This window comes from Tigriopus californicus, chromosome 10 (assembly GCF_007210705.1).
Source record: "Tigriopus californicus strain San Diego chromosome 10, Tcal_SD_v2.1, whole genome shotgun sequence".
NCBI classification, from domain to species: domain Eukaryota; kingdom Metazoa; phylum Arthropoda; class Copepoda; order Harpacticoida; family Harpacticidae; genus Tigriopus; species Tigriopus californicus.
In genome coordinates, this window is record NC_081449.1 from 12,327,328 (window position 1) to 12,337,564 (window position 10,237).

Consider the following 10,237-nt stretch of genomic DNA (forward strand, 5'->3'; position numbering starts at 1 on the left):
CAGTCAGCTTGCTCAAAGGTTTTCTTTGTAGGGGACTTCAATTTTCCGGCTAGCGTTGTAGAGTAGGAGGCTAGTCCAGATGGGTATATTCCCGTATTGAAATCGACATCTCAGTCATTCAAAAAGCTGGAGGAGTTTGCGATCTTGCGCAATTTCTCCCAACATGTTGGTGTGGCCACCAGAGCGATTAGCGTTCTTGACTTGTTTTTTTTCCAATGACCCTGATCTGATCCAGTATGTCCATGTAACGCCTAGTAATCTGTCAGATCATCATGTTCTCGAGTTAGGGTCGACCATTACTCAAAAGCCGGCATGCTCTAGAGTAAGACCGGCCAAAAAGGTCGGTCTGGCTAAGTTCAAATTCAAAGATGAACATTGGCAGTTGATTATACAAAGGTTACGGGAGCTTGATCTTATTTCAATGCTGAAAAATGAATCATCCATAGATGTAGCCTTCGACAAAATGATTCTAGTTTTTGAGGACGGCTCTTTCAGGGTAGCAATCTCTGAATGTGTTTCACAGGGCGGGGCACATTCTAAAATTCCAAAGTATAAGAAGAATTTGTTCAAAAAGAGTTGCAAACTAGCAAAAAGACTCCAAAGCACTTTGAATCCAGTAGTTATGGCTAGCCTTCAAAGAAAGTTGGATTTAATCCAAGGTAGAATTAAGGCCACCATTGAGACAGATCAGTTGAACAAGGAAAGTAGAGTTGTTCAAGAGGTGAGGTCGAATCCAAAGGCGTTTTTCTCTTATGCAAACTCTAAGAGAAAAATTAAACACTCTGTTGGGCCGTTTGAGGTCGATGGGGAAGCCATAGACAATGTGAGACCATGAGTCACTCCCCAGTAACTACAGGCCGATTTCTCTCACTTCGAATATTGCGAAGGTGTTTGAAAAGGTCATGAAGTTCAAACTTGCTGAATTTCTTGATATCCATTAAGTCCTTCCTCCTAACCAGCATGGGTTTCGAGCACATTTTAGCACGGTTACCCAACTGATTGAACATACAGAGCAGGTTATTGAGGGACTGAAGAGCCATGAATTAGTTGATGTAGTTTATCACGACTTTGCCAAGGCCTTTGACAATGTAGATCATGGCCTTTTAGTTTATCGGCTCCATGAGATTGGGATCCAAGGCAAGGTTCTCAATTGGCTAAGAAGTTTCATTTATGGTAGGAAACAATTAGTTAAGGTTGAGGGATCCCTTAGTGACATAGTACATGATGTCAAGTCGGGCATCCCTCAGGGCTCCATTTTGGGTCCTCTCCTTTTCATCATCTTCATTGCTCCGCTTCAGAAGCTTGGTAGTAGTAATGTCAGTATCTCTTCTTATGCTGATGATATAAACGCCATTGGACACGCCACTATCAGATGATAAAGGTAAGGACATTGAGCAGGTCTCATCCACGAAGAATTTGGGTGTAGTCCTCCAAAATGATGGAAAGTTCGAAGAGCATATCCTGTTGAAAGTAGGTAAAGCTTTTCGACCATGCGGTTGGATATATCGCACATTTAAGTCCAGAGATAGTATCACGATGCTAACTCTGTACAAGTCGATTGTTCAAGCACATCTTGAATATGCCTCTCCCATCTAGGCTCCAATTAGTTCAGCAAGTTTGCAAAAGCTTGAGCAGGTCCAAAGATGTTTTACTAGGAACATTGAGGATATTGGGAGAGAATAAAAAAGTACGGACTGTACAGTGTTCAGAGAAGGTACAAAAGGTATCTGATACTGTACGTCTTCAAAAGCATCCATGAGCTTTGTCCCAACCCAGGATTTAGGGTTAATTGTAGCGACCGTAGAGGCTTAATGTGCGTTTTGAGAGCACCTTCAAGCCCTCGAGAATCCAGGCTAGTTTGAACAATGAAGTCCACTTTTCTTCTTTCTCGGGCTCCTTCATTGTTCAATTTGCTGCCCTCAATTATTTGTAGCGCTTATATAGGCGTTGATCCAGAAGCAAGATTTAAGTCAGACTTGGACAAGTTTTTGACTAAAATTCCGGATCAACCTTACATTCAAGAATTAGCCAGATCTGCCAACTCCAATTTGATGTTCGATCAAATAAGATAAATAAATAAAAGTCAAGTAAAATGATTAATCTTCTCGTCTTGAACTGGTGGGATTCCAATCCCGGTAGGGGTAAGGAAGTCCGCAAAAAAATATTCAAAGCAATAAGACATGTCACCACAAAAGGAAATGTTACCTCTAGAAACTTACAAGCTTATTACAAGTTGGTAAGATTTCGCAAGGAAAAAGATTTTGTAGTTGTGCATCCCAATTACTTCCAAAAACTTTTCGTATGACGTCAAATTTCATGATTTAACAATACTGATACACAAATTTATCTAGCAAGAAAATAAATTAATGAAATTTCCTTACAATTCTAAACTTTACAGGCATCTTCTTTTGAAAAACGGAATGAAGGTAAAATTTTGAGGGCCGTTGTTTCCCATTCCAACGTCATTCCAAGATGATACTTTGCAAATTCAAAGTGCCAATTAACTTGAACAATAATTTGTAATTTTTTGTAAAAGATTGATGCTCCCGACATTTCTCACAATGTTGGAGTGTCTTATTCAGGTCTTTGTTCAGGCCTGGCCAAAATACCACTTGACGAGCCCGTCTCTTGGTACGTTCTTGCCCTGGTGAGAGGAATGGAGATCACGGAGCACAGCCCTTCGCAAAGACTTGGGGATAATAAGACGGTTCCCTTCCAATATAAAATCCTCATCCAAGTGAAGATGTTCGCGCATCTCTCAAAACGGGAGGATGGCATCAGGAAGATCATTTTTAGATTTGGAGAAACCACGCCAAATGGTGCCTTCAATAATTGACCTTCTGGAAACTCCTGGATTTTACTTCGAAGGTGCGTCATTTTGAGATCCGGGATTTCGTGGGTCTTTTCTGCTATAGAACAAATTGAACTGGACAGAGCATTGGATTCCCCATGTTGATCACTTATGTCAGGTTGATCCGCGGGTGCTCTGGAGAGAGCATCGGCAATGACGTGGTCTTTTCCTTTTTTCCAAACCGCTTCAAACTCATAACTTTGGATCTTGAGTAAAAGACGGACCATGCGGACATTATCGACCTTGTCTAAGGTGTAATGATTGATAATTGGTAGTAGCGGCTTGTGGTCGATGATCAAATCGAACCTGAGACTAGAGCGGAAGACATGAGATTTCTTGATAACCCACACCACTGCTAAAATCTCCAACTCAATCATGGCATAACGGGTTTCAGCGTCACTTAAAAAGCGAATACCACATTGAATCAAACGCCAGACGCCATTCTGCTCTTGTAAGAGTGCGAATCCAAGTCCGTTGGTTCGAGATGCATCCATTTCCAAATGAGTCTTTGTATTGAACTGAAAGTAAGCCATGCGTGGGGTGTAAATCAATGCCTCTTTTGTTAGAAAATGAGCTAGCTAGGAGGGCAAGTTGATATGACAGAGAGAGTTGGAGAACTGTAGTTTTATTCAACAAACGCATGGTTTTTATAATTGACTAGAGCGATGACTAGAAGCGAGTAAGAGCGTAAAGTGCAAATCCCAACATCTTTTACTTTCTCAAAAGCGACAGTGTGATCGTTTTCCCAACTAAATACGTTTCTCTCCTTGAGCAAGCTGCGAAGTGGCCCCGTTTCACCTGCAACATCCGGGCTGAAATCCGTGAACTGGTTTACTAAACCAAAAAATGATCTCAAATCCGTCCTGTTCTTTGGGATCGGGAAATCTCGCAGAGCTTTGGTTTTGGACGGATCCATTTTCCAACCCTCTCGTCCCACGATGTATCCGCAGAAAGGGACCTTGAATCTTGCAAGTTCGATTTATTTTTTTCACCGAAAGCGTAATACCGTGCTACTTAGCACGTTCTAGAACTTCGCGAACGTGTTTCACATGAACGTCGAAATCTTGATCATAGATCAGCATACCATCCACCACTTTGGCGAGCCTGGGTATGCCATCAAAAGTCTGATCAGTTCGCATGTTGAACTCGTTCCCAGCAGCAAAAAATCCTGGAGGATCCCGGAAGAACCGAAACCTCGCAAACGGAGTAATAAAGGTCGTGAGGGGTTGTGATTCCTTCTCGAGGGGAACCTGCCAATACCCGTATCGAGCATCGAATTTGATAAAATATTGAGCACCCTACATGCTCTTTAAAGCACCTTTTGGGGATCTCATAGGATGAACTGGTCTCTTGACTTGGAAATTTAGCTTGGTCAGATCGACGGTCATACGTTTCTCGGTCAAGTCTTTTTTGTCCACAACTACGATAGGGTGGCATCACTCAGAGGGCTCAGATACTGGCTCAATAATCGCATCTGTGACCATCTTGTCCAATTGCGACTTGATCTGCCTCTCGTGACCAAACGCGATCTTCCTTGCTCTAAGCAATTGAAAAGGTTCAGCATTAGGCAGGCAACCAACGAATTTTCATAGCTGGTCCACACATAGGTATGAGCTTATCTTCATTGAAGACAGTTGGATACTCTGCAATTAACTTGGCCTTACTCGTGTCCTTGTTTATTTCTGGACCCATGTCTCGAATGTTCGCAAACACCTTTGTTTTCGGCCAATGAGGGGGAAGGTATTCCATTGCCTTGAGTGTGCCCCGAGACAAATAGGCTCCCTGAATATCTTTGAATACATGTAGTCTTGAACAGACCACCGCGTTCTTGTCGCGAATAGATACAGAGCAATAACCCATACTCCTCATATTTCCTCCGAAAACATTCCGAACGCCAACCGGATCGTCCTTCAGGTTGGATAAATTTTCACCAGGCAAAGCCAACGTCTTTATATCGATAGCGTCGACATCACTACCGGTATTTGGGATCCACAACATAGCAGACCATGCTGAACATCGATAAATTCAAATTTCCAGACTTAATCGTTCACCTGCTTAAATTCCAGCCAACTCAATTGCACTCATGGCTTTCCTTGGAACATTAGCCCTCTGTCCAAGATGTTTACCATCCTTATTTGGACAACATGGGCTAAAATGCCCATGACTTCCGCACTTATGACAGGTTCTTCCGATAGCTGGACAAACATCCTTCAATTCGTGAGCCCGTCGTCCGCAATTACTGCATTTCTTGGCTTGTTTGTTGCAATTCTTGATAAAACTCTTGCCCGTTTTGTATGACGAAATTCCTTGAACATTCTTGGGTTCAAGATTGTTCTGAGAAGAGACCGCTCCCTCCTCTGCCTAAAAGATCTTGGCAGAACGTTCGAAGGAGAGATCCACTTCGGACAAGAGCTTATGCCTTGTGCCGTTGCTTAGAATTCCAAATACTATCCGGTCCCGCATGAGGTCATCCTCGCGTGTTTTGCACGCGGAACAGGCAGGATCTGTCTCAAAATTTCAAGCACAGAGCACCTCTTTCAGACTTGTGAGGAAGTTATCAAACGTTTCTCCAGGTGTTTGAGTGGCGTTGTAAAATTCGATTCTGTTCAATTATGGATTACGCTGAGCCCAAATATATTTGGATATGACCATAATTATGCCTTCCCCATCTGCGTCTGACTTGATTTCGATCGTCCTTTGAATCAAATATCTTTGAAGGTCACCATTAAGACAGCTCTTCAACGCAGCCACTCGTACTAGACGAGCTTGTGTTGCCAAATGTTGGCACACAGAGAAATTGTCCCAGCCCTCCTTCCATGTGACAAAATCCGACGTAGTTGAATTAGCAAATAACAAGGGCCTTTCCACGGAAATGGTGCGACAATTCGTAACTCCAAGATGCGTTTTGAGAGCACCTTCAAGCCCTCGAGAATCCAGTCTAGTTGAAACAAGGAAGTCCCACCCTCTTCTTTTTCGGGCTCCTTCATTGTTCAATTTGCTGCCTTCAAATATTCGTAGGGCGTATGTAGGCGTTGATCCAGTAACAAGATGTAAGTCAGACTTAGACCAGTTTTTGACTAAAATTCCCGATCAACCTTATATTCAAGGGTAAGCCAAATCACTCTAATTCAGCAAAAACAAACTGACAGCCTTTTCCTTCATCAGGATAAGGCTGCTTTAGACTGACTGGACAGACTGTTTGTTCCAAAACTATCTTAAATTGCTCTACTATAAGTGGAGACATCTCTTCAACCTCTTCAACATCTACATTGGTCAATTCATTCGACTTCTCAACTGCTGGGTGAGCCTGTTCCTCAAGCAGCACCCTGGCTCGCATTTCCCGCAAAATATTGTGTCAACGAGATGTCGTTAGTCTTCAGGCCGTCTTGGATCTGATTCAGGTGTGGGCCTCAGGAAACAAAAAAAATCAACAACGGTAAACATGTGACCCAACGCTTTGGCCACGTCAATGAAGAGTCAAAATGTGAAATGAACGGCGTGCCCCAAATGAGGGATATTCCCGCTTCGTCGTCACAGCCAACATTAATCATTACTTCATTCTCGGGAATGACCGCAGGTTCGCCCATTTAAGGTGTTTGAAGCAGCAACTCATGTTGTAAGCAAATACCACAGAGAAGCATGGACTTGGTTCACTTGGGAGCGGACCAGGATTCGCAAATTGGAGAGCGGATGCTCTTCCAATACGGTACCCCAACAGGCCTTCTGTTCCATGTGCATGAAGATCTCGGAATCCAGATTGGTTCTTAGCTAAACTTTTCGACCCACATTGCTACTGCTTCCTAGAAAGCAAACAGGATGGTTGGAATGATTCGACGACAATTTACGGGTCGCTGTCCAAAGCTCATGATCCGACTTTTTGATACCTACGTCAATTCATCGTCAACGTAGGGATATCCGGCCTAGTCACCCGTTTTCAAGAAAGACGACGACCGTACGGAATCAGTCTTACGCTGGTTTACAAAAGGAGTTCCGAACGTACGCGATTTATCGTATTCTAAAAGATTATCAAAATTGAAGGGATGCAATCACTGTAAACTCATCGCTTGAGAACTTATTGAATTTGGACGTACAAACTAATGAACGGGTTGGTGAAGATAGATGTCGTTGGCCAAGAAAGTAAGACATTTTATTACACCAAACAGAAGAGTTTTCGAGGGACCCAGAGCCTCTCTTTAAGACCTGTTGTGGACCCCACCGGCTAGAAGCGTTGCTAGAAAAAAATCATTCTTCGTTCGTGTCACAGAAAAATAGAATGCACTCCCTTTAAGCATAAGAACCTGCAACTCCTTGCCTTCATTCTTCATTCAGGAGGAAAATCCAAGAAATATCCATATATGAAGTACCATATGCATACAGTTATGCATGTAGTTATGATCCTCATAGTCCGGAAACCAATGAATACCTTTTTTAATTTAATCTATATTGATAATGCTTTTATCTGACTAAGAACCTTCATATATCATCTATACTCCTTCATCAACCACAACATGGTGTCTGAATGGTCAAACAATAAAGTAATTCCGATTCTTAAAATCACTGGATTACCGTCAAATTTGTTTCTGTTGGGGCTTCTTCGATCTCCACCGAAATTGATCATGTTTCCTTTAGAGGTGCAAGGAATTCGTCGAACATTCTTGAAAGCTTAGTATTTCTTGCTACTTCGGGTAGCTTTTTTTCATTTCGATAAGTCTCGATTCAGGATGTCTAAATGAAGAGCTTGATTCTCTCTTCGAGATCTGATGACCAACCTTAACGAAATGAGGTATCGGAAAACTTTTCCGTTTAAAAACACAACTTTATCATCCGTCCTCACGCTTGAAAGGCCATGTAACCTTTTAATTTTGTTTATCGAGCCGAAGTCCTTTCCCTTGACCACGAGTTCCAAGCAAAGCTTTACCTCCGCATCCACGGAGCTCAATAACATGTCCATCATTGCCTGGTCAAGCGCTTGAGTAAATAGACCAAGTATCAAAAAGAGAAAACCGATCCGGCAACAGCAACACAATAAACCAAAACGATCCTTTAATCCTTGGTTTCTACTCTCCAAGATTGCCCCTTTTTCCCATATCGTGTCTGCAATTTATTCTAAATTGGTTCTTTTGAAACTCTCAACATTTGTTCGTGGCAATCGGAATTGCTCTCCCACTTTCGCCCTTATTAAACATGGATGTGTTTTATCCAGTTATGAAGATCCCAAGCACAAAATACTTAATGCGAAACAATCGCTGGAATAGCGAGATGTTGACCGAACTTCATCTCGAAGATACATTGCGATGGCGGATTTCTCGCTCAAACTGCTCGGCAGTGAGTGTTCCATCGATGGATTCACAATTCGGATTGAACACGGAATAAGCACTCGCTTGATCCGATCGCCTTGTACCCAAATTCAACCAAATCAACGCAAAACCAGATGTCAGAATGTAAACGGCGCCAATTTCGGCCTTGATGGAGGCGTAGAATAGAACGATCCACAAAAGGAAACCAACGCCCAAGATGGCAAAATCTATTTGAGTCCACGGGTCCAAGTCGGCTTCGGGAATGAGTGCTTCCTGCTCCAAGGTACAATTCGTCTATGAATAGGGCAGTTCTTCGTGATTCATTTGATTTACCGCTAAAGAAGGGTCAAAGAAGGGACTCACTGACGAGGATGTGGACGATCCGATTGAGTTGGGAGGATTTGCTTTGGTTGATGTTCGGGGTGGTTGAGGTCTTAGGAAGTTGATCAATTTCTGTCGGAGTGAAGCAAATGTGACAACAGACCAAACAAGTTCTTTGCGACGTTCTTCATTTTCTAATTTCCTTTTTCTTGCCCGATATTCGGCCAATCTTGATTCCATTTTTAATTTGAAGTCAAATCCTTTCGACGTAAACTTTCTCAGTGTGGTTGGTAATGTCATGAACAGCAGCGAACATTGCCTTGTCAACATCATCAAAATCAAGCTTCCAAGGAATTCTCTTCTGAACACGCAAGGTTGTGAAACTATCCTCTCAAACCTTTCCACAAAAATATCTTTATAATTGCACTGTTAGCAAAGTGATAAAAAGAGAATTGCGATTGTTTCTAGATCGATTAAGTTCATGAAAGCAATGAAATCGTTAACTAAAAAAAACATTGATAAGAGGAACAATCCTGATATAAGCACCCTTTTCATTGAAACCGAGATTTTTGGCTTATAAATTAGTTCAGTAATTAGAACTAATCCAATATGCAGAATCCGGTTATAGTAGCATTTTGCAAGTAAATGCATTGGATTGTCTACTACAAATCTATGATTTTCTCCTTTAACAATGAAAGTAAATTTTGAGATGTTGAATCACCTTTTGAGGTTAAATCAAGAAAACTGCAGTTAACTAATAAAATACAGTACGTTTAAGGATTAATATTGGATTTTAGAGTCATCACTCAGCAATTAATCAAATGAGCGCAAAAAGCATTACCAATCCTCCGAGTCACTGCAGCTATATCATAATTAGGGTTCTCAAAATTATGCATAAAAAAGGACCTCAAGATGCAAATAAAGATGCAAAAAAACAAGCCCAGGATTCAAACAAGGATGCAAATAAACTTCAAAGATGCTTTATATTGTTATGGCACCCTGAGGTATCTTAAGCAATTTGTTAAGCTGGACACAAATATTCTAATAACAGTATGCTCTGATTCCAGGGGATCAGCATCTGATCAGTAATCTAAGACTAAACGTCCATAACAATCACAGGTATTGTCAATACAACAACTTTGACTAATCAGTCAAAAGAAGCTTAAAATGCATAAAAATGTGAAAACGGACCAAAGATGCAAATGATGCAAACAGAGGTTCAGGATGCAAAAAGATGCAATTAAGGGCCCAGGATGCAAATAAATGTTATTTACGTAAGTTTGAAAGCGCTGATCATAATCCACTAGAAAAGGCATAGCTTGGTTAAAGGAACAATCCGGATATCGAAACTTTCTTTCGTGATTGTTTGGTACAGTGAAATTCAGATATAGGAGCCTACACTCATTCACAATTGAAACTGGAGACTGACTCCGGGCAAGTTTCTTGATGCAAATAATCGTCTTTCAATGAGTAATTTTTTCAAACAATGGCTGCGATAGTAGTTAGTAGGTGGATTAATATTTTAGTGTTTGATTGGTGTCTTTAATTAGAATATAAATCTTCGAAAAGAACACTCTTTTACCTATTTGGATTAGCGATGAACCATAAAAAATCGTCAGGTGATGCGATGACAAGAGATTAAACCTTTATCTTGCATAAACCTATCAACTCCTTAGTTCAATGATCGTATATTCAGATTTCTTTACTTCTCTTCATGTGGAATGTAACTATGAAAGTACAAATATAACACGAGATAATGGTTCTTGGG

General features: G+C 41.3%; 1 protein-coding gene across 1 annotated transcript; it reads right to left on the reverse strand.

Annotated features, from left to right (window-relative positions):
- Positions 1-7,928: 7,928 nt before the first annotated feature.
- LOC131889118 (SAYSvFN domain-containing protein 1-like) lies at positions 7,929-8,784 on the reverse strand. The gene is made up of 2 exons (XM_059238126.1): positions 8,512-8,784; positions 7,929-8,442 (listed from the first exon to the last, which is right to left on the reverse strand). The coding sequence occupies exons 1-2, from the start codon at positions 8,767-8,769 to the stop codon at positions 8,125-8,127; spliced, it is 576 nt and encodes a 191-aa protein (XP_059094109.1). The 5' UTR covers positions 8,770-8,784; the 3' UTR covers positions 7,929-8,124.
- Positions 8,785-10,237: the final 1,453 nt, after the last annotated feature.

Bases quoted from the DNA above. Each gene is read 5' to 3' on its own strand.
- LOC131889118 (XM_059238126.1), bottom strand. From the start codon at position 8,769: ATGACATTACCAACCACACTGAGAAAGTTTACGTCGAAAGGATTTGAC. The intron at 8,443-8,511 runs GTGAGTCCCTTC...CCCTATTCATAG, and splicing joins GATCGTCCACATCCTCGTCA to ACGAATTGTACCTTGGAGCA.